General features: G+C 42.8%; 1 protein-coding gene across 1 annotated transcript in view; it reads left to right on the top strand.

Moving 5' to 3' along the window:
- The window catches only part of SHC4 (SHC adaptor protein 4), a 138,449-nt gene that overhangs the window by 34,232 nt on the left and 77,773 nt on the right, over positions 1-26,444 (top strand). Inside the window, exon 2 of the mRNA XM_026518439.4 lies at positions 5,748-5,818. Coding sequence (XP_026374224.1) covers positions 5,748-5,818 — 71 coding nt within the window. The remainder of the gene's footprint in view (positions 1-5,747; positions 5,819-26,444) is intronic.

Raw genomic sequence — 26,444 nt, 5'->3', positions numbered from 1 at the left:
ATCAGAAGTTTAGGTAGAGGAATGATTTGGATATACTGAATTTGTGACGTAAGTGGAATGACTATTCATGTGGTTATACTGGTCTGTAGTATGCAAAAGAACTTGGGTTGAAAATCTCTGTGTCATCAGCACCCAGGTAATAATTGTAGGCATACGTGGTAGAGATTGACTTTATTGGATGGGAATAGAACTTGGGCATCAGAATTTTCTAAGCTTCCCTGGTGATTCTAAGATGCAGTCAAGGTTGAGAACCAAGGGTATAGTGTGAGAGGAGAAGAAACCATTGTTTAAAGAAAAAAATGGGGTAAAAATAAGGAACTAGCAAAGGAGACTAAGAAGGAACAGTCAGAGGATGAAGATGAGGAATCAGAGAAAAATGCGCTCATGAGAGCCAAGCAGGGAGAGAGGGTCAGAGGAAAGACAAAGAGGTGAGTAGAGGTCAGCAAGGTCAATGCCCCAGGCAGGTAAACCAGAGAACAGAAACAGTTCACTGGAGTAGATTATGATAATACCTTGGTTTGCTCAGGGAGTTTCAGTAGAGTTTTGAGGACAGAACTACTATAGTGAGTTGACGCATGAGTAGAAAGAAAGGAAGGGCCTATCCCTGAAGCCTTTTCTTGAACAATATTCCCCTGCACTCCTAGCACAGGGACAGGCACATTCTAAGAAAGGAATACTGCATACCACAGAAAAAAAGGGAGTTAATCCTACTTAATAATTAATGAAATGTGCTTCCTAGAGGTTAAGGTAGGCTTTATTTAAATTTTAAACCCTATAAGAATACTACCTTTCATTTTTTAAAAAATAAACAATATAAAAGTGTAAAGTAAAAAGTAAAAGCCTGCCTCTCTCCCATTCCCAGAAGTAACCCCTGTTACCTTTCTTACCAGCTTCTTATGTGTCCTTCAGACATTCTTTCTGACGATATAAGAATATATATCCTTTTTCTTTAGGTGATATGGTCAAAATCATTCTGTAAAAGAGCTAGTATGAGAAATTCTCATAAGCTAGCTATCATTCCTCCTCTCTGAAAACCCCAGTAATTTCTTCAAAGCCCAAGGTACACACAGCTATGAATAAGCTGTTCACCTCTCCCTGGGAGCAAGTGGTTGAAGCTCAGACAGTACAAAAATATTATTGCTGCCTCGGGGCATGAAGAGAGAGCAGGAGCTTGGAGTTAGGTAAGCTGTCTGTCAGGTGCTGAATAGGAAGGTTGTCCGAATACTGCCGAGCTCCACTACTTTCTCACCATGCTCGTATGCCTCTAATAAAGGTCTTTGGTGTCCTCCCGGGGTCAGGAATTAGGGAGTGTCTTCTGTCTCATGTGCCACCTCCTGTGGTCCCCAGAAGAAGCCAGATTCATCCTGTTCTCACCACTGTGGCCCCCAGGCTCATCTCATTGTTACCCACTTCAGTAGACCAAAGAAAAAGTCAGTGGGAGCCAGCTCAGTGACCCTTTCCATTTTTTCTTTTCCTGTTATACAAGGCTTACACACAGAGTCGCAGAAATGGGCTACAGACTCTGGAATAAACCCTGATTCAGTCTCACTGAATAAATGAAACTGAGCCAGGCACTTCCCTTTAATAGACTTTAATATCTTCATCTATTAAATGGAATTACCAGTAATGACTAAAGTCCTAGAAAGAAAAGAAATAATCTCTTTCATGATTCTCTTATACTTATGAGGCTGGTTTTTTTCCTTTCTTTTCTTTTCTTTTCTTTTCTTTTCTTTTCTTTTTCTTTTTCTTTTTCTTTTTTTAATGTAGGCTCCACACACTGTGTGGAGCCCAACATGGGGCTTGAACTCATGACCGGGAGATCGAGACCTGAGCTGAGATCAAGGGTCAGATGCTTAACCGACTGAGCCACCCAGGTGCCCCTGAGGCTGGGTTTCTTAAGAACAGAGACCATATCTTATTCAGATCCACGTTTAATAAACGAGTGAGAGGTATTGTCGTTTCCAGTTTATACCTAAATCAACAAACCAAATTTCTCCTTCCTTAGGCATTGACATTCAACCACTGTCTGCGTATGTGGTCGTCAGGTACCTAGACAAAGAAATGGATGGATTATTTTTATGCACTGCCCTCTCCCTGCTTCCCCATAGCAATGGTTTCTGGGTGAAATGGACTATGTGAGTTGATGGGAAGACCAAGTCCATTCTGGGCTTCGGGTTAATTGTGAAAAATCGAGCACTGATTCCCTCCTTTCGTTTTGCTCAGAGTGGCTTTCTCAACACCTACCCACGGCGAAAGGGGAAATGTACTCATTGTCATATCACCTCAGGCATGACTCACGTTTCTTCAGAAACTTCGGTTTATCACAATGAGGCTGGCAGAAGGTGTCACCTGTGCCCCTACTGGCAGTTGAGTGTGTGGAGCAAAATAGAGGTTCCAACGAAGGAAAGGGGATTGGAAGCAATGCCTGGGTCTGTCTTAGAAGGAAGCAGATGAGGTGGTTATTGCATGAAGTGTGAGTAAGAACAAAGCCTTGGAAGAGTCTCTCTCTTCCTGTTCTCTGTCTCTTCACTAAAAACCTCTTTCCTCATTGATAACTGAAATTCCACCATTGGTGATTCGCTTCACTGGGCTGAGAATTGCCCCCACTTTGGCACTCTCCCTCACATGAGTTTTGAGCCTTATTGGCCTTGGAACGTCTCTGTCCAACTGACTCTGTTTGCCTCTTTTCCCATTCCTGTCAGATATGCAGCCTGCTGTCCCTTCCTTTTAAAGTCCCCACCATCAACTTTATCATCCAGGGCTCTCCCCACCCACTGCCACTAGACTGCCTGAGGAGGAGACCACATTCTCCCCAGACTCCCACTTCACTACAAAACCTCTTCTATTTAGGTTGTTTGTTGCCAGTCTCTAAGATGGGGACTAACAAAAATAACAAACAGAGGAAATGACAGAGAAATGCAGAAGTCTTCCAAAGGTATCATCCTGGCTTAGAGTTCCTGAGTCTCCTTCTGAGTCCTCATTTCTCCTGTACGCCTCATTTATTCCCCAGGATGAGAGACAGTCAAACCTTCACATCCCTCCATAGCTTCTCTCCCTTGGCTCATTTTAAAGAGACTGCTGGAGTTGAACAATAGAAGCTTTATTCATTCCTCCAACTAGTATTTATTGAGTAACAACATGTCCCAGGTGCTGAGAATACAGTATTGATCATAATGTTTACAGTCAAGGGACTGAAGTAAGCAAGCAAGCTAACAAGTAGGCTTGATAGGCAGTGGCATGAAGGTGACCAGTGAGGGCTGTGATGAAGGGTGACAGGAGGCAGTGATATTTAAATTAAAACCTAAAGGATGAGAAGAAGCCCGTCCTGGAAAGAGATGGGGGAAGAGCAAGGCAGAACCGGAGAGGGGAAGGGGCAAGTGGAAAGGCCCTGTGTTTGGAAGGATTTGGTGTACTTGAGGAAGAGAGAGAAGGCCAATGTGGCAGCAAAATGTGTGGGGGGAGACTGACACAGATGAAGTTGGGGGGTAAGCAGGGGCCAGAAAACACAGGGTCTGGGGTTTATAACAACATGTTTGTTTTGATAATAAATGCCAGGGGTTTTAAACAATTGAGGGACATGGTCTGATGTGTATTTTTGAAAAATCACTCTGGCAGAAAATGTAGGGAAAATTTAGGTGTTTGTTTACATTTTCAAAAAAGTGTGCCTTGATGGGCTGGTTAGTATCACCTCATCTTAACTTGATGATTTATCATTGAAGAGAAAGATGACACCCACCTCTGTACTGACAAAGCCTCCTGTGGGAATTGGAGGTGTAGCCCAGACCTGTACCCCAACTGTGTGGGGAGTTCATTCTTTCCAAGGTGAGGGGTGCAGGAAACAGAGGGGTACAGGAAATGGGAGAAGATACTGAAGGTAGGAGAAGCTGGAGCAGCCAGTGAGGGTGTGAGAACAATCTTTTTAATGCACCTCAACATGAAGCTTGGGCCTTTGGAATCTCCCTTCCTGATCGTTCTGAGATGAGCTTTCTACTAAATCCCCTAAATCTAGATTTCCTTTCCTAATAAGTCTTAATGGATTATTGAACAGAACTCTCTAGATATCACTCACTTCCCAGTTGTATCTTGACTTTGGGAAGTTAAGCATGATTGGGATGACATAAAGTGTTCAAAAATGTTTGTGTGTGTCAATACTAGAGACCCAAGAGGAGTGTGACAAACGAATCTGACTAAGAATCGCCGGGTGATTGTCCTGGCCAGTGTGCTCTCCCAGCACTAGGCTCTAGGCAACACTTAGGAGGCTGACTTGCCATTAGGATGCTAACTCTACAGAATCTGCCCAGAAATACTATAAGAAGTGTCTGGGGAGGCTCCCCCCGGATCCTGCCATCTTTCCACGGTGCTTTTGCCATTTCCAAGCAGAAGGAGGCTGGAAGGCTTCCAAAGGAAAGCTAAACAGGAAGCATATAATTTCCAAGGAGCTGACGGATCACTTTCAATCAGACCGCTTGGCTCTCATAACATTTCCGAGCTCCTTCTCAGAGAAACACTCTCCCTCGTCAGCTAAGGCTCTGCTAAGAGGATTTACTCCCACGGCCTCACTTGGCAAAGCTACACAGAATACTACTAAGTCTGCATCCCTAGGCTTCATTCTTCTCCATCATTCCAGAATCCAATTTTCAACTGCAGGTTTGTCATTTCCTGGATACCCCACCAATGTCTTTCAGTCAACGGGTCCCAAACCAACTCATCATCTTCCCCTCTCCTGGTTTTCCTGTTTCTGTTAATGGAATCACTGTTCCCTCTGCTACCCTGGCTGGCAACATCTGAGTCATCCTTGACTCATCCTTGTCTCTTATTCTCTAGAGCAAATCAACTGCCGAATCATGTGGTATCTATTTCCGTGATGTCACTTGAATTCATCCCCTCCTTCCTATTGCCGCCATCTCTCCTGGGTGTAGGCTCTCATTACTTCCCCCTCGACAGGAACATCCTCACTTTTCCCCTCACTAATAAGCCACCTCCGTACTGCTGCTGACATAAGGCTTCTCACACACAGACCGACCACATGGCTCTCGTAGCAGCAGCCCGCCGTGGTTCCCACATTAAATACAAACTGTCTTTTCACTTATAAGGCACCATTCCTTTTCTCATACTCCATGTTCAAGGGAAACTTACTAATTTTTTTTCCTTTCTTGAACCCTCTCAATGAATGATCTCGTGGAAAAGTAAGATCGTCTTATATGACCAAATTCTGTATTTATGCAGTTATATGCTTGTTTTATCTCCTCAGGAGCGTCACTGTTGCTGTGTTATTTGCCTCACATAACACTGGAGCACATGCATGTACCCGGCGCTGTTCACCCATGTGAAAAAATTTAACTTTCATAACAATTCTAATTGTATCCTCCATTTTGCCGTTGACAAAACCGAAGCGCAGAGAAGCTGAGTAACGTGCTGAGCTTCCATTACTAATAAGTGACAGAGCCAGGATTCAAATGCACACAGTCTGGCCCCAGAGCCTGTGCTCTTAACCAAAGAACTCACATCATCTTTGTTACCTGCCTTCCTGATATCATAGTTGGGATTTAGCTAATGTTTTATAACTGAACTGAGGCGTAGGGCCTGTGTCCGTTAACGGTCAGAAATATCAATGGTAGGCTGAGTGTGCCAATGTAAGCTGATATCAGGAGCTGACTGAAGGTGTTTCCCAGGACATCACTGTGAAGACGAGAAACATCATTGTGCTATTTTTTCCTACTTATTCTTTTTTTTTTTTCTTATTCCAGTACATGGGCTGTATTGAAGTACTGCAGTCAATGAGGTCACTGGATTTTGGAATGAGAACCCAAGTTACAAGGTAAGAGAAAAAAAAAAATGGGAGAGGCTTTTCGGGCTGTAGTTTAAAGTCAGAATAGTTTCTCCCTGTAGGAATTTCATGCCAGCCTTCAAAGTCACCATGGGCTTTTACTTATGGCTGGAAGGTAGAACATAGCCCAGTGACCTCGGATGAGGGGCTCATCATGTGAAAGTCTTCCCAAAGGTGTGGTGGAGCGTCTGCATTCCATGTAAGAACTGAGAAGATGATGCGGTCATAGAAATACCTGGTTTTCCAGGTACGTAAAGTATTTACGAGCATGCCTAGATATTAACATTACAGGAGGTCAGACCTGTTGAAGAAGTGGCTGAAAAGAAGACCAGGGAAGAGCTTTCTGTATCAGAAAGCCCAAGTTCTCCCCATTTATGAGGCATAGAACCTGCTTGCTCCTTGTCTGAGTCTTCCTTCTCTGTGTACAGTGAGCTGTGTGGAATTGAACCAGGGGAGCCTTACCCAGCATAGGGGAAGAACCAAATTCATTATTATACAGAGCACAGGTCACAAGCAGATGTACAAGGCATGGGTCATTAAGGTCGAGTTCAAGGCAAGAATGGAAAAAGGAACAAGCAAGTGCCCAGACTGGTAACTGGGAGAATTGTGAGGTGAGAGGACTGGGTTGATGTGAGTGATTCAGGATGAAGCCTCGGGCATCTTTTCTACGTGGTGTCACCGTGTGTCTCCGGGACAAGGCACAGTGCCCATCTGCGTCTGTGGTTGCAGGCCACCCTTTCCAAAGGTGAATGTTCTCATTATGAAGTCAGGATAACTCTTCCTAATGCTCATCCCATGAAATTGTAGGCCTAGGAAAAGTGTCCTGTGGTTCAAAGTTTTGGGGAAAGGAACCACATTACTCTTTAGGAGAGTGGCGGTATATAAGAGAATATTAAAAACCCTGAGAAGTCCTGTGTAGCAGTTTAAAAAATTCTATCTCAAGATTGTCTAAACTTATTTGGCCCCAGAATCCTTTTTTTTTTGTGTAACATAAATGAACATCCCACGTATCCCTAGGGCTCCGTGAAATGCACTCTAGGAAATGCTATTTTGGACTCACTAGGATGCATTCTAATCTGTCTTCCCAAATTTCTCACCAACCCCCAGTATTCCCTACGGGGCCACACAGATGAAATCTAATTCTACTTCTTTTGTACTCTTGGTGGCCACCCCAGTTCTGGGCACACGGAGAAGGCTCAGTGGAGATTATTGAATAAATGCATGATTCCACCTGATTACCTCCTGGGATTTGGAGATAGCTGTGTTTCTTCTCTTGAGTTTTCTCTTTTCCAATCTTAGTCCCTTCAACTATTCTTGCAGGTGGCCTCGTGTCTAGATGGCTTTCTCCCCTATTAGTCCTCCTTTGGATGTGTCCAGGCTTTATTGTCATCCCAATGATCCTTAACCTGGAGAAAACCCTTTCTCCAATCCTGAGCAGATTACAGCTGGAAGGAAGAAGGTAGCTACCACAGGTGTCTGGAATGGGGACACCGGACAAAAGAATGCCACTGTCCTTACCCAAGAATGACTGATTTTGTGTCCATTCATCTACTCATTGTCTTTCACTCCAATATTAATGGAGTGCCCATTAAGTGCCTGAAACTGTTCAAGAATTGAGGACGCAGAAGTCTCTGACCTCGCGGAGTTTATGTTCTAGCTGGGGAAACAAGGCTATAGCAAGGAAACAAATAAGTATACAAAATAGTTTCATGTAGTAATAAGTGCCATTACTGTCATAATAAAATAGGGTAAGGGGATAGAGACGTAGGGGGTGGGCTTTTATTTTTTTATTTTTTAAATTTTTAAAAAATTTGTGTGTAGTTGATACACCATGTCACACTAGTTTCAGGTGTGCAACATAGTGATTCAACTTCTCTCTACTTTATGCTGTGCTCACCTCAAGTGTAGCTACTATCTGTCTAGGGACTGAGCTTTTAAATTTTATTTCCTAGCTATAAAAATACTGTATGGCTACTTAGAGCATTTGGAAAATACAGGAAAGTATGAAAAAAAGAAAATCGCTCATCATCTCACCTAAGATAATGTCTACCAACATTTTGTGTTTTGGAATACCTTCCCGGTCTTTTTCATACATGAACGTACAATGATTTTTGTAGAAAAATCTGGAAAATAGTTGATACTACTTCTATCATCTTGAGCATATCCCTGTTGCTAAATATTCAAAACTATCATTTATTGTAATAAAATATGCATAACATAAAATTTACCATCTTAATCATTTTTTTAAAAGATTTTATTTATTTATTTGACAGAGATAGACAGCCAGCGAGAGAGGGAACACAGGCAGGGGGAGTGGGAGAGGAAGAAGCAGGTTCATAGCGGAGGAGCCCGATGTGGGGCTCGATCCCATAACGCCGGGATCACGCCCTGAGCCGAAGGCAGATGCTTAACCGCTGTGCCACCCAGGCGCCCCCATCTTAATCATTTTTAAGTGCACTGTTCAGTAGCATTAAGGACATTCATGTTGTTGTGCAACCATTACTACCATCCATTTCCAGAACTTTCTCATCTTCCCAGATTGAAACTCTGTACTCATTAAATAGTAACACCTCATTCCCTCCTCCCACAGCCCATGGCAACCACCATTCTACTTTCCGGGTCTATAAATTTGGCTACTCTGGGTACCTCTTGTAAGTGGATCATGTAGTGTTTGTCCTTTTGTGACTGATTTATTTCATTTGGCACAATGTCCTCAAGGTTTCGAACAAGACCAAACAGTATAACTGTTTTGAAGGCATTTGGTGTGTATTGCTAAATTATTCTGCTGAAGAACTGACTACTTGACAGTCTTCTCTCAGCCATGTAGTATCTTATTTTCAGTATCAATTTTTTTTAAAGATTTTATTTATTTATTCGACAGAGAGAGAGATAGCCAGCGAGAGAGGGAACACAAGCAGGGGGAGTGGGAGAGGAAGAAGCAGGCTCCCAGCGGAGGAGCCTGATGTGGGGCTCGATCCCATAACGCCGGGATCACGCCCTGAGCCAAAGGCAGACGCTTAACCACTGTGCCACCCAGGCGCCCCTTTAGTATCAATTTTTTAAATCTTTGTGAACTTGGAAGTTTATATTTTCCTATTATTTAGTAAATGGTAAAAGATTATTTTTTTCTCTGCCATGAAGATTCAGTGTATAACTAACGTACACACCCAAGGGAAGGAGCCCGGCATGATATCTGGATGTTAGTCCTTGTAGATGTGTCCCTGTGTGATTCAAGCATGGCACATTGTGCTCTGGGGAGATGTGTGCAAGCTCGAGGATTTCTCTACAATCTCCAATTCATGCCCCGTTTCCCAAATATTTACTGTTCTTCCTTCTCTTTTAATTTTTCTGTCTTTATCTCCTTCTCCTCTCCTTCTCTCTCAACTTATATGTGTTTTGACATTTGGCCACTTTTCAAGTTGCATTGTTACCAATTGTCTTGGATGTTATCATTAAAACATTAGATTTAGTCAGGTTTCAAGTTATTTTAAATTTAAAGTTCACGTATTCGCAAAGTTTCATTTAACTCATAATCCTACTGAATTCGAGAGGAAAGATTTCACTGGACTGGTTAGAATGCCAAAAGAAAGAACTTTATTTTGTGCAACCACGGCTATCTTCTTACCCTCACCATCAAACAAACATAAACATAGTCAACCAGGTGTGAATGCTGATGAAGTAGTGTATCTAATTGCCACCATAGATACAAACGATGATATTTCAGGCTGATGTCCCACCCATGATAAATGGTCTCGCCATCTCTAAATTAGTTAATACATTATTCCAGACAATGGGAAACAGCAATGGGAAATTCCTGATGATCAAGAAGGAGCCACGATTAAGATCTAACAAGTGGGTCAGCATTTGAAACAGAGAAGAAAGGTGGAGTAGAATTCTTATCTTCATGACAGAATTTTTTGCCAATTGTTTGAGGGCTGAATCCACAGGATTTCTAGAACACAGAGAGTACTCAAATAGAGCAGAGAAAAAAGAAAAGGACAAGAGGCCTTTCACTTTCTCAGCAGTTCCGTGGATCATACCCCTTTCAAAGCGTCTATCACACCCCTCCAGATTTAGTCCCCAAAGGAGCTCCGTGGGTGGCTTCTACTGTTGTTCTGCCGCTAATTCTCACCCAGACATTTATCCTCTTGACTGATTTAGGACCAGGTCTCAGTTTTTAGTAACCAGGTATTCATGCAACAGCGCAAAGGAGGAGTTTTTCCTGATAGAAAAGAGAAACAAGATCATTAGGACAACAAAGGCTCACCGCCACAGTTGTCTTTAAAATGTCTAGAGAACAGTATCAAGAGGAAATAAGAGAAAGGGAAAGTGAAAATCATGCTGAAGAGGATATAGTCATTTGCTCTCTTCTAAAAGAGTTTCTGTCTTGGTTTTTAAAACAAAGCTAAAGAAAACAAAATACCCCATTCGATCTAAGTCAGGTGCACACACACACACACACACACACACACGCATACACACTCACACAAAATAAGTTAGGTCACTAAAACCTGAAGCCCGTTTTCCCTCCTTTGAGTAAACATCTAGATCATGCAAAGAAGAAAAAAAAAATCTTCCCTCTCTCCCTGAGGGTGCCTCCTTCTTTGTGTCTAAGGTGGGAACCTGCCTCAGATACCAAAGGAGGGATAAACACACTTCGGGGTAAACCCAATGAGTGGAGCTGGTGCGACAGGACTTGACTGTCAATCCTAAAGAACAGAACTTCATAGGAAACTGTCGAGGGGACATTAGTTCTTCACATTCATCACAGGGCATCGTTTATTTCAAGGGGCAGGGCTCACTGCTGGTGGGAGGGACCTCAAGATCATTGTCTTACTACTCTGTCCTCTTCCTGTATTTATTGTCTTGTGTTTGTAACTCGTATTTGGTAATGAAATCAGCCAGGCTAAGCACGAGACACCCAGCACAGCATCTGCCCACACCAGGCTCCAGGACAGCTGGGAAGCGGCAGCTGGCCGCGGGGTTGCCTCATTCCTGTGACTGCCATCCCTGGGGGTCTATGAAGTTGAATGTGGAGCTCTTAGACAATGGGTGGTAAATGCTCCCATTTTAGGGTCCTGGCTTCGGATTCATTTTCTCTAGTTGATCGTAAGGGGCTGCACATCATGAATTAATTTATCTGCTCCATTCCATTCCATTCCATTCCACGGGGGCAGAAAAACCTTGAGCAGCGCTGGTTTTTGAACTGCGGCTGTAGACACGAAGCAGGCTATTTGTGTGATTTGGTACTGGGTAAAGCAATGAGGAAGCAGAGATCGTAACTCAGAGGATATTGTAATTGGACTAATTTCCTGTTTGTGAAACGTTACTGCTAATGAACAGTGATTCTGCAAATTTAATTCACTATCTTGAAATTTTGATTCTTTGGCTCCAACAGGACGTTAAAGGCAGTTCTTCAGAGACAAATGCATAGCGCGTGCGTGTGCGTGCGTGTGTGTTAACAGCCATTTGATGCAAAGCCGATCCATGATGCAGCCGAACATTTACATAAAGGCCTGTGTTTGTGGTTTCTAAGGCATGTGACCATGAGGAGGGAAGTATTCGTGGAGGTCAAATATCTGTATGTTTGGTGGCTAAATTAAGATATCTGTTTGAAAACAGGCTGGGATTTATCTAAATGCCCTGAGGATTCGAGGGACGAGATCAGTCGCAGCTACCCAGGGATAAGATACGTGTCTCTGTATAAAACTTGGAGTAGCTGGGGCACCTCAGTGGCACAGTCCGTTAAGCGTCCGTTTCTTGGTTTTTGTTCAGGTTGTGATCTCAGGGTCGTGGGATTGAGCCCCGTGGGAGTCAGTAGGATTGTAGCCCACGCGGCATACAAAACACACACACCGCCAGATGTGGGCAGAAAACAGAGTCTCTTCACTTGCTGTGCAAGGAGACATTCCTCCAGGAAGAGGTTTACTGAGAGTGGTAAGGAGGAAAAACATCAGGAGTTTTTAAGTTCTAGTTTATGGTGGTCACACTAAGGCTTGAAACCAAGCCCTCTGGCTGAGAGGGAATGTACGTAATTAGATAAAACAAGCACCATTGTTCAGCGATCAGGAAAGAACGTTAGGACCCCAGTAAGGGTCCAGGGTCCCAGAGTCAAGGTTTATAACCTTTACCAGCTGGTGAGAACAGCTACAATAAAACCTAACAGTCAAATACTCTTCGGCAAGCACTGATTTAAGTGGAAGTACTTCCTGTCACACACGTGTAGATGGCAGGAAGCTCTTGCTGGAGGTTTTGAGTGGTGTGTGTGTGTGTGGACAGTGACTGTCTCTTCTAGTGTCAAGTTTCACAGCTCTCCAGTTCCTCACAACCTATTTAGGACTGAGATCTCATTTCTCAGATATCTGAGATGAAATAGTCAATTAAAGTCCTTTTAGAAGACTCCAAAGATCTAGTAATAAAAAAAAATGTCTCCAAGCATTGGGAAGGGGTCTGATAGCATGACAGAGTCAAGTGAAGGGAGAGAGGGTATGAAAGTCGATGGCACTGTTTTGCTCAGTCGTTAGTGCAATGTCTTTCACATGTGGGTGCACGGTTACTATTTGCGTGAACAGGTGTAAGACAACCCACAGAATAAGAACAATATATTCAAATCATATATTTGATAAAGGGTTAATCTCCAGACTATATGAAGGACTTATACAACGCAACAACAACAAAAAACAAACAACTTTAGGAAAAAGTGGGCAAAGGACTTGAACAGACATTTCTCCAAAGAAGACATCCAAATAAGCACATGAAAAGATGCTCAATGTCACTAATCTTTAGGAAAATGCAAATCAAAACGCAATGAGATTGCACTGCACACTCATTAGAATGACTGTTATTTAAAACACACCTACACAAATCCACAAAACAGAAAATAACAAATCTTAGCAGGGTGTGGAGAAATTAGGAACTCTTGTGCATTCTTGGTGGCAATGTAAAATGGTGCAGCCACTAGGGAAAACAGCATGGGAGTTTCTAAAAATATTAAAAATAGAATTACCATATGATCCAGCAATTCCATTTCTGGGTATAGTTCTAAATGACTAGAAAACAGCGACTCAGGGGGCGCCTGGGTGGCACAGCGGTTAAGCGTCTGCCTTCGGCTCAGGGTGTGATCCCGGCGTTATGGGATCGAGCCCCACATCAGGCTCCTCCACTATGAGCCTGCTTCTTCCTCTCCCACTCCCCCTGCTTGTGTTCCCTCTCTCGCTGGCTGTCTCTCTCTCTGTCGAATAAATAAATAAAATCTTAAAAAAAAAAAAACAACAACAGCGACTCAGATATTTGTTCATCCATGGTCAGAGAATCATGATTCACCAAACACAAAAGGTGGGAGCAACCCAAGTGTCCACTGATGGACAAATAGATAAACTAAATGTGAGACACACACATACACACACTGGAATATTAGCTTTAAAAAAAGAACACCCTGCCCGTTGTGACAACATGCGTGAACCTGGAAGGCATTATGCCGAGTGAAATAAGCCAGAGAAAGACAAACGTGGGGAATCTTAAAAAAAAAAAAAAAAAAAAAAAAGTGGAACAACAGAAAGTCTAACTCATAGAAGCAGGATAGAATGGTAGTTGCTGGGGTTTGGGGGTTGGGAAATGGGGAGATGTTGGCAAAAGGGCGCCAACTTTTAATTTTAAGATGATCAACGTCTGAGGATCTAATGCAGAGCATGGTGACTATGGCTGATAACACTGTATTGTATAATCGAAATTTGCTGAGACTAGATCTTAAGTATTTTCATACACACAGACACACACGAAAGTTAAATACGGGAGGTGACAGATGTGTTAATTAGCTTGATTATGGGAGTCCTTTCACAATGTCTATGTAAATCAAATCATCACATTGTACCCTTAAAAATATGACAATTTTATTTGTCAACGATACCTCAATAAAGTGAGGAAATTGGTACACGCTACAACCTGAATGAGCCGTGTCTTCATCTGTTTGGGCTGCTGTAACAAGATACCACACACTCGGTAGTTTAGAAACAACAGATACTAATTTTTCACAGTTCTGGAGTCTGGATGGCTGAGATCAGGGTGATAGCATGGTTGGGTGAGGGCCCTTTTCCGAATCACAGACTTACTATATTGCGAAAGGGGCTGGGAGCTCGGTGATATCTCTTTAGTAAGAGCATTAATCTCATTCATGAAAGCTCCATCCTCCTGACAAAATTACTTCCCAAAGACCCCACCTACTCCTACCATTCATTGCCTTTGGGGATTGAGATTGCAACATGCAAATTTTGGGAAGACACCACCATTCAGATCATAGCAAACCTTGACGATATTATGCAAAGTAAAATAAGCCAGTCACCAAGGGACAGATACTGTGTGATATCACTTACACAAAGTACCTGGAGTTGTCGGATCCAGAGACAGGAAGTAGAGTGGTGGTTGCCAGGGGCGGGGGTGGTTGTCAGGGAGTCGGTGCTTAGTGGGGACGGAGTTTCAGTTTGGAAGTTGAAGAGTTCTGGAGATGGGTGGGGGTGATCATTGCACAACGAAGTGAATGCACTTAATGCCACTGAACCGTACACTTAAAAACAGTCACAATGGCAAACTTTATGATTATGTGTATTTTACTATAATTTTTTTAAAGTACAGTTACTAGGTAGATGAGTTATATTTTGGGAATACTCAGTATGGTGTAAGTGAATTGTATGTTGTTGAAAGCCAGTAGGAGAAGGATAACTGAAGCTTCAGGGCTAGAGTTTCCAGCAGGTCCTCAGCCAAGAGAATCTGGTAAGGGGGCAGAGTGGCTTCTTCTATTTTCGTGACAAAGAAACCCAACCAAAAGCCACACTGGCTGAAAGGGCTGCTAGAGGACAAGAGGCAAGAGTAGATACCAATAGCTAACGCTTGTTTCCCACTGCACAGTGGTCTATTTTGAACTGCACAAACACCCTGAGAGGAGGGTACTCGAATTCCCCAATTTAAAGCAGGGGAAGCTGAGGCTCAGAGAGGGTAAGTGACCATCCCAAGTCCACACAGCTCTTTTGCTGGAGTTCAAACCCAAGTACTCTCACTCCATATCCTGCCCCTACAGTACTTAATGTTTCCTAGTGACATTGCTTTGAAGCTAAGAAACTGCTCTTTTAGCCGTGAATAGATTAAGATGGTGGGGGACCATTGAGAGAATAACAGCAGGCCTGAGTCATCTTTAAAAATCACTTCTAAGTGAGAGAACAACAGCGCAGCTATGATCTTCGTCACCGATGTCAATCCTCTGTGGGACATCTCATTTTAACATTTTGTCACTGTTTACAGTGGAAATTTTTTTTTTTTTCTGATTGCAAAAAGTAAATCTGACTTATTGTGGGAACTGGAAAGTAGGGCAAAATAAAAGAGAAAACCAGACAACTCACTGGAGATAACCAAGAGGAACAGTTTGGTCTAAGGGTTTTCCTGTCATATGTTTAATACCTAAAGTGAAAGTGTAGAGTGCTTATTGATTTGTTGGGTGTTTTTGTCACTTGCTGTGCACATTTTCTAGGTCGTGAAGTATTGCTTTGACCTGAGCTTTCAGGTGGGAGAAATCATTTTAAGTGCATCTACTTGTCATAGGTATATTTATGAAGAGTCCTTTTGCTTTAAATAACAGAAAATGACTCTGCCTAGTTTAAGCCCAAAGGGGGGTTTCCTGAAGGGATATTGGGGCAGCTCATGGAAACTGGAAAACCATGAGCAAACTAGTAGAAGGACAGGGGTCTGGGGTCCTGAGCCCCCAGCAGGAGGACTCCAGAGATTCCCCATCTTTGGTTCTCTAGGTTCCAAATATCAAATTCCCAGGGGAGACGGTGCTTGGGACCTAATCCTGCACTCATCACTTTTGGCCAGGACAGAGTTGCATGATGAAAATACAGTACTTCCATAATAATCACATATTGGGAAGTGGAGTGGCTGGGGAGAAGGAAGAAGAACAGAAAAAGCAGGAGGAGAAAGAGGCTTACGAGATGGAAGTAGTAGACGCAGTAAAACATTGACTTCTTCCTCATAGGGAAAGGAAGACATTAGCTCAATTTCCTTGGACACCTTTAAAAAAAGAAGATTGGCACTATTTAAATCATCCCCAAAATGCTCTACTAAATCCAAGGTTTGCTAAATTGCTAATCGAATGTCTCATGTTATTATAGCTAGTGCATTAATTTTAGAACATAATCCAATTAAGCTGTATTTTTGTGGGTGACAAACTTTGAGACTACATGTATAGGTATTGTGTATGTTTATTTCCCTTTTATAGGACTTAGGGCAGTGGCGTTTGGTGGTTTTTTTTTTTTTTTTTGGAATTTTTTTTATTATGTTCCATTAGCCAACATATCATTCGTTCTTGACGCAGTGTTCCACGGTTCATTAGTTGCATATAACACCCAGTGCTCATCAACAGCAGTGTTTTAATGCTTCAGATATTTATAGAGGTTTGTAAAATGGTCATTCTTTTTGTTCCATGACAAGTTGTTTACAGTATCTGTATTTTATTTGTGGAGGAGTCTTTGGTCAGGAATGAAACTCCCAATTATAGCATCTTTTCCATGGAAAATGTGATCCACTTTATGAAGCAGTTTCTAAAAATATGTTGCAACTAAAACCGGGGCCTGCTAATTTGTCCATATGAGTCTATAGAAACTTACAGGTAGGCAGATGTTATCACACAAACACAGACACACGCAAGCACACACTCTCAGAAGGGTCATATGTACACATGTACTGAGCCAAGTGAGAAGGGTTAGCTGCCCATGTCTAAATATGGATGGTAGAGGGTGGCCTCACGTGTTTTGAGGAGGAACAAATTAATTCAGAGCTTAAAATGCATGAATGTGAAAGTCTATGCATTTTGGGGAGACCCCAGTGTTTTTAGCTCCAATTGTTGAGTGCAATAGCTTTCTGCAGTGATTTTTTCCCCTAGGCCTCCTTTACTGTGCAGAGCCAGATGAGAAGGCATTTGAGTATCTCCCTTTTGTAGCCCTTTTTGGTTTCCTATTGAAGTCAGAACTGAATTTGTAGCACCCCAAGCATTGTCAATTATAGTCAGTGCAAATGTTCTTCAGGAGCAAGAGAATAGATTTCTAATTTTGATTTTGACAGACACACTGGTCTGAAGCATTTAACAGTGCAAGTAGAATAGGCTTTTTGAACCAGTGTTCCTAGAAACACCAAGGCTGTAGCTTCATGGAAGCATCTTGAAAAAGCTCAGAGTGCATCCCAGACTGTGTCTGGCCCAGAAGGGGTTGGGTCCCCTGTGGTTCTACTTCAATGGACTAATCATAAGAGCTCCATCATCTGTCATCTTTGGGTTTGAAGGGTCTTGTGGAAGCCTGGTTCATAGCCCTGGCAGGTTTCAAAGGCACAGTGCCTAAGATATAGTTGGATCAATAAGTATTTATTGATTAAGAGAGAGGTTTCTTCTCTCCTCAGGTCTTCTCAGGCCTAATCACAGATCTTGAGGTGACTCTGGAGGACTTGAAAGCTACATGGTCACTGCTGGTAGGCAGAGGAAAGCAGAAAAGACCTAGAGAATCTACCAACATGGAATCTGGCATCCTAAATGAGGTCAGATTCCAGAATGAGGATCTCTCAGACAATTGGGTCAGGCCCCTAGCTCCAAGGCAGAATGCTTGGCACATGGACACCATTCATATATATTGCTAAACAAAGGAATAAAAATAAATTCACTGAAGATACTCAGTTCGGTTCAAAGACCCTTGGGGCTCAAGGAGTTGATTCAGATGAAGAGAAAGATTTCTCAATCCCCATGGAACTGGTTTCAGCCTCTTTCTAGTTTCAGCTGTTAGCAAGCAGTCTACAAAATAGTTCATGATTAAGTAATAGCTACTATCATCAGCACTGTCATCATCACAAAAGTTGACATTTGTAAAATAGATATCACTATTAATCTTATTTTGCCCATGAGGATACCGAGACTTAGAGAAATTATGGAATTCACCGAGGTCACCTAGCACGTTACTAAGTGGTGGCACCAGAAACCAGATCTGCCTGAATGTTTGTACTTGCCTTCATCAAAATGAGAGAACTTTAAGGAACAAAGCTCAGGGAAATGCTGAAAGCCAGAAGTGGCAGAGTAAGGAAATGTTGAGTCCTCAGTTTGGAATGTGGCCTGGATTCAATATGCCAGATCCTTATTTGTGAGTTCTCTCCGGAAGGGCCTTCATAATGATAATCACAAATCTGTAGGTGAGGATACTTTTAGTGATGTTTTCTGATCTCTACTAAGGACAGATAAAGATTGTGTCAGACAGTGGTTCTCAGACTTCAGCATGCAAGGGAATCTGTCACTTGGAGGACTTGCTGAAACATGTTGTACCCCAGTCTCAGAGCTTTTGATTCAAGAATTTGCATGCCTATCAAGTTCCCAGGTTTTGCTGATGCTGCTGGTCTGGGAACCACCCTTTGAGAACCACAGGTAGAAGGGAAGCCTGGCCTGTGGTTTCAAAATGAGGTTTACGGTTGGGCCATGGATCATATGGAAACCCCTTAATTTTGAAAACGTGTTTCTCCAGAAAATCCCCCAAAGCATCTGGAGGTTTTTATTGTTGTTCTGTTTTTGTTTTTAAGAAAAGGGCAAAGCCTGGGGAATGCCGGCGCAGCGAGTTCTAATTTTGCTGTATGTATGTGTATATACAGCCGGGAAAATCAATGATGCAGTTCCTTTTGGGAAGAGTGAGCCAGATGGAAGGCACTCAAAATTCATTAAAAACTAATCTCAGCATGAAAGAGTCCTTTCTTTGATAAAAAGAGAGCTTTGTGGCCAAAGGAAAGGCAGGACAGTTGGTGCGTGTCTCCACCTGCCAGGCAGGCTTGTTCCATGCCCTACTGGTATTCTCCTTAGGAAAACTGAGAATTGCCTCACAGAGGAAGTGTGCAGCTCTGACCCCTTTAATTAAACATGAGTTGTAGCTTGTGAGAGCTGCACCTACTCTATGAAAATGGGTGCTTTCATGTATGATTGAACAATACAAGGGTGGATCTTTTTGATCCAGATTATCTGAGCCACTAATGAGAATTTCTCTGAAAATAATCTTTTTCCACTGTCATCTGTGACAACACAGATTGTGAAAAAAAAAGGACATGCTCTAGTTAAGTGTGTATGCCAGTGTCAGGTGGCATCATTCTGGCTGCAGCTCACGAGCAGGGCTGAGGCTGGATGTAGAAACAGACTCAGGTGGAGAGCTAAATGCAGAGGCTTAGTGGGTGGGCTCTCAGGATCCGCAGGTGAGGGAGTGAGGGTTGCAGCACCGGGCGGGGGGTGGGGGATGTTGACCAGCGATGCCATCTCAACAAAGGCCTGAGCAGATCTCATAGGTAAAGAGGCCAGGCCTTGGAACTTTGTATTGACCTGTCACTGGATGCCCGCTATCTCTGGAGAGGGGACGTAACCGTGGGCAAGGCAATTGCCTTAAGGAGAAGACAGTTTCTGGGGAAGGAACTTAGCCTTGAGCCATTAGCAGTGAACACTCCAGCAATAGGGGCAATGAGTACCTCTGTGCTGAAGGGGGAGCTGGACAAAGGGATCTCACCATGATTCAGTGCCACGGAGCTGTCTAAACATTTACGCGTTCTGCCTTTGCAGAAACTTGTACTGTCCATTATTAGTTGCATAACAGGCATGATCGGACCTCTTCTCCAACATATTATTTATAGCACCCCAGTTATAACACGGAGGATGCTCTGCTGGGAACTAGGCATTGTAAAAGCAGGTGACACCCATTCCTTAAAGCAGACGACATTATAAGGGTAAAGCACTGACTTGCTCAGGGTCACAGAACTTGTGAGAGCTTAGCTACTTTTGGAACTTTGGCTGTGTGCTTGCAGAGCCCACGGAACAAGCCTTTTTCCAGGTTCTGTTTTCATGTGGAAGAGGAGTTAGAGATAAATTAAAGCCCTTAACATTTTTTCCTTTTAACATTTACTATAATTTTGCGCTTGCATTTACTTCTGTATTCCTTCATGTCCTTAGCACTGGGTAATGCACATGGCATCACTTAATGAAGGTTAGTTGATATTAAAACAAAACAAAAAAGAATTTCAGTTCCCCGCTTTCTCCACTGAGTGCTGGTAGGAGGCACAAAGAATGGAAGATGATAATTCACAGTTTGTAAAAGGAATTCCATAATTCTTATATGTATACCAAAGACCCACCTCTTATAAAACCCAGCTTCTTGTACCAAGAAACAGTAAGACCGAGTCCAAAATATATATAAATAATTTTTGTAAAGATTAAAAGTTTGTGCTCTAATAGGTTTTCCATAGCTGACCATGACCCCAATGGCTCTAACGTTCATTTTTGGTTTGCTCCAGAAGAAGGGTCAGCGAACCACAGCGTGAGGGCCTAATTCAGCCTACTACCTGATTTTGATTTTTGCCACCTTGTGACCCAAGAATGGTTTTGACCTTTTTAAATGGTTCAGGAAAAAAAAAAATCAAAAGAAGACTATTTCATGACACGTGAAAATTATGTGGAATTCAGATTGCAGTGTCCGTAAGTGTTATCATCACACGATCACGCCCATTCATTTGTATATTGTCTGTGGCTGCTTTCCTAGCTACAACTGCAGAGTTGAGTAGTTGTGACAGAGACCGTATGGCCAGCAAAGCCTAACGTTTTTACTGTCTGGCCCTTTAGTGGAAAGGCACGCCAACTGCTGCTGTTAAGAGACTCTCAACGTTAGCTCTGTTAGAAACACTTGAGGGAGCTTTTAAACCTCCCCGTCTCCAGGCCCCACCCTGGACCAATTAAAGCAGTCTGGAGCTGAGACCCTGTCTTCAGGATTTGTTAAAGCTCCCTTGTGTTTCCCCAGTGTGTGGCCAAGGTTGAGAACCACCACCTAGAGCATGAAGGCATTTGGAAGGACAGGTGCACGAGGTCTTTTGGCATCCAGGCTGCCAGATGGGAGGGAGAATGCAGGTCACTCATCACCGCCTGTGTGTTCCGGGGGCAATGACAGCAAAGATGTTCAGGACCTCCAGATGCCCTCTGGTGAAAGCCCTTCCCACAAGGAGCTTGGCAGGGTTGAAGGAGAAGGGGGAGACGAGAGGATTATACCAAATATCTAGCCCAGCATATTGAATGACTGAGTTGAAGAGAGATTTCCCCCCAAATGGAACACCATCCCTACCCTAGTTGCTAGGAGTGGGTGACCTAATTCCTTAGCATCCACTAGCACAACCGTCTGGCTGAAACTGCAGAATGTAGAACCAGGTATCCTGTGCAGTGAGACCAACAGAAGTTTTAATCAACTGCGTGGTGCATGGACTGATCTGCTTCAGAACCACCTGGAGACTCCAGAGTCCCACTCCAGACCTATAGAGTTAAAATCTCCAGGCATAGTCCCAGGAATCTACATTTTAACCAGCATCCTAGATTTTTAAGGACTTTATTATTATTATTATTATTTTTTAAATAATAATTTTTATTATGTTATGTTAGTCACCATACAGTACATCCTTAGTTTTTGATGTAGTGTTCCATGATTCATTGTTTGCGTATAACACCCAGTGCTCCATGCAACACGTGCCCTCCTTAATACCCATCACCTGCCTATCCCAGTCCCCCACACCCTCCCCTCTGAAGCCCTCAGTTTCCCAGAGTCCATAGTCTTTCGTGGTTCATTCCCCTTCTGTTTACCCCCCCTTCATTCTTCCCTTCCTTCTCCTACTGATCTTCCTGCTATTTCTTATGTTCCATAAATGAGTGAAACCATATGATAATTGTCTTTCTCTGCTTGACGTATTTCACTTAGCATAATCTCCTCCAGTCCCGTCCATGATGCTGCAAATGTTGGGTAATCGTTCTTTCTGATGGCTGAGTAATAGTCCATTGTATATAGGGACCACATCTTCTTATAGATTTTCAAGGACTTTAAAGTTTAATCACTACCTACTTAAACGGTTATGCTGTTGAATTTTTAGCAGATATGCAGGCATTAGCTGTCCTACCATTATTTGCCACAGTGGACTCAACGGGCTAGGCCAGTATGGATTCCTCTGAAGTGGGCACACACATGAAAAAAAAGAGGGACTTACCAAGTAAGATCTATAATATATATATGCCAAATGGCCTTTCAAATAACCAGAGTTATTTTTTTAAAAAAACACTGGAAAACAGTGTGGAGGTCCCTTAAAAAGTTAAAAAATTGAACTACCCTATGACCCAGCCATTGCACTACTGGGTTTTTACCCCAAAGATACAGACGTAGTGAAGAGAAGGGCCATATGTACGCCAATGTTCATAGCAGCATTGTCCACAATAGCTAAATTGTGGAAGGAGCCGAGATGCCCTTCAACAGATGACTGGATTAAGAAGATGTGGTCCATATATACAATGGAATATTACTCAGCTATCAGAAAGAACGAGTTCTCAACATTTGCTACAACATGGACGGCACTGGAGGAGATAATGCTAAGTGAAATAAGTCAAGCAGAGAAAGACAATTATCATATGATTTCTCTCATCTATGGAACATAAGAACTAGGGAGATCGGTAGGGGAAGAAAGGGATAAAGAAAGGGGGGTAATCAGAAGGGGGAATGAAGCATGAGAGACTATGGACTCTGAGAAACAAACTGAGGGCCTCAGAGGGGAGGGGGGTGGCGGAATGGGATAGGCTGGTGATGGGTAGTAAGGAGGGCACATATTGCATGGTGCACTGGGAGTTATACACAACTAATGAATCATCGAGCCTTACATCGGAAACCGGGGATGTACTGTATGGTGACTAACATAATATAATAAAAAAACATTAAAAAAACCAGTGTGGAAGTCATATACTCATTCTATCAATTTCTGTCTTGCTCACTAGTATAGATCCTCACTGGCAAACTGTTTGAAAAATCTTAAATGGTGCCAATCTTCTTTCTTTGAAGACAGGCCTACTTTTTGGAAGTAGACGAACGTCCTTCGGAGTGAAATAGGGTGGATAAAGTGGATGGTTAAGCTGTAGGTGACTTCACTCTTTCACTCCCAAAGACACGCCTTCGTCATATTTTGAATATTTTGCCCAAAACAAGCGTGGTTTTAGAAAAGCCCAGTTTATCCCAAAGTAATAGAAAACAGTTTTTTGGATTTACAAATTTCAGGGTGTTTTGTATGATATCAACCCCATTTCTCTCTTGTCGTTTTCTTTTTTTTTTTTTTTTTTTTAAGATTTTATTTATTTATTTGACAGAGATAGAGACAGCCAGCGAGAGAGGGAACACAAGCAGGGGGAGTGGGAGAGGAAGAAGCAGGCTCATAGCGGAGGAGCCTGATGTGGGGCTCGATCCCATAACGCCGGGATCACGCCCTGAGCTGAAGGCAGACGCTTTAACCACTGTGCCACCCAGGCGCCCCTCTCTTGTCATTTTCATAAGGCTTAAACACTTAGAAGGTGTTTTCGTGGGTGTAGGTGTTTGCATCTTGAACTATGTGATTCCATTACAGGAAGTCCTTGTGGGCATCGGAGAAAATCAGCACTTTATTTCTATTCACCATGGGCGACTTGCAGGGGAGGTGGGATGCGGGGGTCTCTCACTTCAGTAAAGTGCACTTGATGGGGCAACATTTGCCTCAGAGCCAAAGGGCAGCATCACGGAGCAGACAGGACGGCTGTGTTCTGGGATTGCTGAGCTGGGTGGAATTGCAAATGTACTTTAGAATCAGGTTTTAAATGTAATTCAGGTTGGACAGAGAGGTACGATAAGTCAGCGTGAGAGCAGAAGCCGTGGGCAGTCCTGAAAGGTTTTATTTGAACATCTTGGGACCGGAAGTGCCTGTTTCAAAAGGAAAGGGTATATTTTATGGGCTGCGTCTACCCTCCTAGAGTGCAGGGGTGATGCCCCTTGATAACAGCACAAAGGGAGTTTGAAGCTTTCCATTCTCTACCCGTCTGTGGGCACTGACTGCATTCATTGTGCGCTAATCGCCATGGAGGCAGGCTCATGTTCTAAAGTGCCTTGTCTGAGGGCTTACACAAATTTTTGAATGTCTTTAATTTCACCAAGCTGAACAAAATTGAACACATAGATCACGGGGCCTTGATCATCTGCAGGCAAAGATTTCAAAAAAGAAGGTACTAGTTTCCCTAAAACAGCATAATACCACACTGATGTGGGGCTTGAGGTGCTTGCGAGTCCCTTCATTCATTGATTGGAAGGCACTCTGGATCACTGACAACCTGTCCCTTCCACGCTGGGAACGGATTGCTTTAAGGATTCATGCTGGAGAAGAAAAGTAAGGGAAAGTCCCTTGCGAGATACAGGGAAATACAGGGGACTTTGTTTTGCCTGGTTATTTTGAGTTTTATTTGGGAGAGGTTTTTGCTGTGATTAAAATTTATTCTCATTTCTATTCGCCTGGACAAAATTGAAACCACTCCTTCACTGTGTGTGTGTGTGTGTGGCAGGGGGTGGGAAGTGTTGCCTTGAACCATTCCACTGGGCCTTTTGCCTGGTTTCATGTTACACATTTTCTGGCTTTCCTATTTACTGAAGAGCTGCATTTTGACATTCACTAGAAACAATCTGTCCGACAGCCCCCCGCCCCCGCCCCCATTGAACTTTGTCTTGGATTGTGATATTGCTTTCCAAACCTAAAACAAGGGGGAGGGGGTTAGGCAACTTTGCTTCCAGAAGAGCTTCCCTGTTTAAGGGTTAAAGACACAGGAAAATTATAACTTAAGTACTGTCCTGGGCAAGCGTTGGTGAAGAAAGGTGGCTTTGTTTGAATGATCAGTTTGGACTCTGTGAAGACAGACAAAATATCTTTTTTTGGTCTTATGGCGTAGGCAGGGTTTTATATGCTTAAAAGCAAATCTTCCAGTGCATTCTCTTTCTCTTACATCAGCCCACTTCTCCCCTTCCCTCTCATGTGGCAAAACAATAAACAAAGTGGCCACTGTTGGTGTAGTGGGGCGTTTCTCTCTCTTTCTTTCTAGTGCAGGCTCCCAGAATGGAAATCTTGAGCCATTTAAACTCCGAAAATTCTCCTTCTCCAGGAGAGGACATTTGCTGAATGTTTGCTAGCTGGAGAGTGTGTCATGCAGAAATGCGGGTTGCAGAGGCAGCTGGGATGCTGGGGACAACCCCCAGTCCTGTGAGAAATCCCCGCTCCTGGGCTCTCTGTTTTCTTTTTCTTCTGCATTGCTAAAGTGTCTGAGGGTGTGGCTGAAACTCCAGAAACGCATTGAAAGTACTATTTGTTCTTGAAAATGTTACAGTTAATCTCTGGGTCCTAGTCTGAGAGAGAGAAAAGATCTTTGTGAAGAAAGGCAACAAAACCCAAGCATCTATCTCTTCCCTGGCTGGGGTTGCAGATTGATTAACTCTGATATCAGCGGAGGAAGCGGAATTTGAGAGGTTATTTTAAAGAAGTGGTTCTGAGCCTGGGATCTCTGGATTCCCAAGAGCCGCACAGATGGTGTGTGTGTGTATGGGAGGAGGGGGCAGATCCTCTAAAATTGAATAGAAAAGTTTGTACAGACAGATCTTTTATTGGAGAGAGAGCCTGTGACTCTCTGGAGTCTGAAATCAGAAAAAAATTAATAACCACTTTCTTTGTTTTGTTTTTTTTTCTTTTTTTATGGTAGTAAAATATACATAACATAAAATGTACCATTTCAACCATTTTTAAGTGTACAGTTCAGTGCTATTAAATACATTCATATTGTTGTCCAGCCAACCCCATAATTCTTTTCATCTTGCAAAACTGAAACTCTATACCCATTAGAAATTAACACCCTAGTCCCTCTTCCCCCAGCCCTGGCAACCACCATTCTGCTTTCTGTCCTTATGAGTTTGACAACTGTAAGTACCTCATGTAAGTAGAATCATGTAGTAGTTATCTATTTGTGACTGGTGTATTTCACTTAGCATGTGTTGTAGCATATTATAGGATTTCCTTCCTTTTCCAGGTTGCATACTAGTCCATTGCATGTATATACCACGTTTTGCTTATGCATTTATCCATTGATGGACACTTGGGTTCTTCCCATGTTTTAGCTCTTGTGAATAATACTGCTATGAACATGGGTGCACGATATCACCACTTTTTAAAAGCAAGTTCATAAACACAAGTTTCTCCTTTTTTTCTTTCGAGCAGAGTTCTGTATCAAGAGATTTTCAGAATTTTTAATGCTTCCAAGCCTTGACTAATTTTAAAACTCCTTTTTTTATATTAAGGTATAATTGACACACAACATTATATTAGTTTCAGGTGTACAACATAGTGATTCCACACTTGTGTACATTGTGAAATGATCACCACAATCAGTCTAGCTACCATCTGCCTCTATGCAAAGTTAATACAGTGTTATTGACTGTAGTCCCCACGCTACCCATGCTGCCCATTACGTCTCATGACTCTTTTATAATTGAGGTTCGTGCATCTTGACCCCCTGCACCCATTCCGCCCATGTCCCAATCCCCTCTCCTCTGGCAATCACCAATCTGTGCCCTGTATCTATGAGTCTGGGTTTTGTTTTGTTTGTTTTGTTTTTTAGATTCCCTATGGAAGTGAAATCATGCAGTATCTGCCTTTTCTGTCTAAACTTATTTCACTTAGCATAATACCCTCAAGGTCTGTCCATGTTGTCGCAAATGGCAAG

Source organism: Ursus arctos, unplaced genomic scaffold (assembly GCF_023065955.2).
Source record: "Ursus arctos isolate Adak ecotype North America unplaced genomic scaffold, UrsArc2.0 scaffold_36, whole genome shotgun sequence".
Classification (NCBI taxonomy): Eukaryota; Metazoa; Chordata; class Mammalia; order Carnivora; family Ursidae; genus Ursus; species Ursus arctos.
The sequence above is the reverse complement of the archived record's forward strand: the minus strand, read 5'-3'. Positions and strand labels throughout refer to the sequence as shown.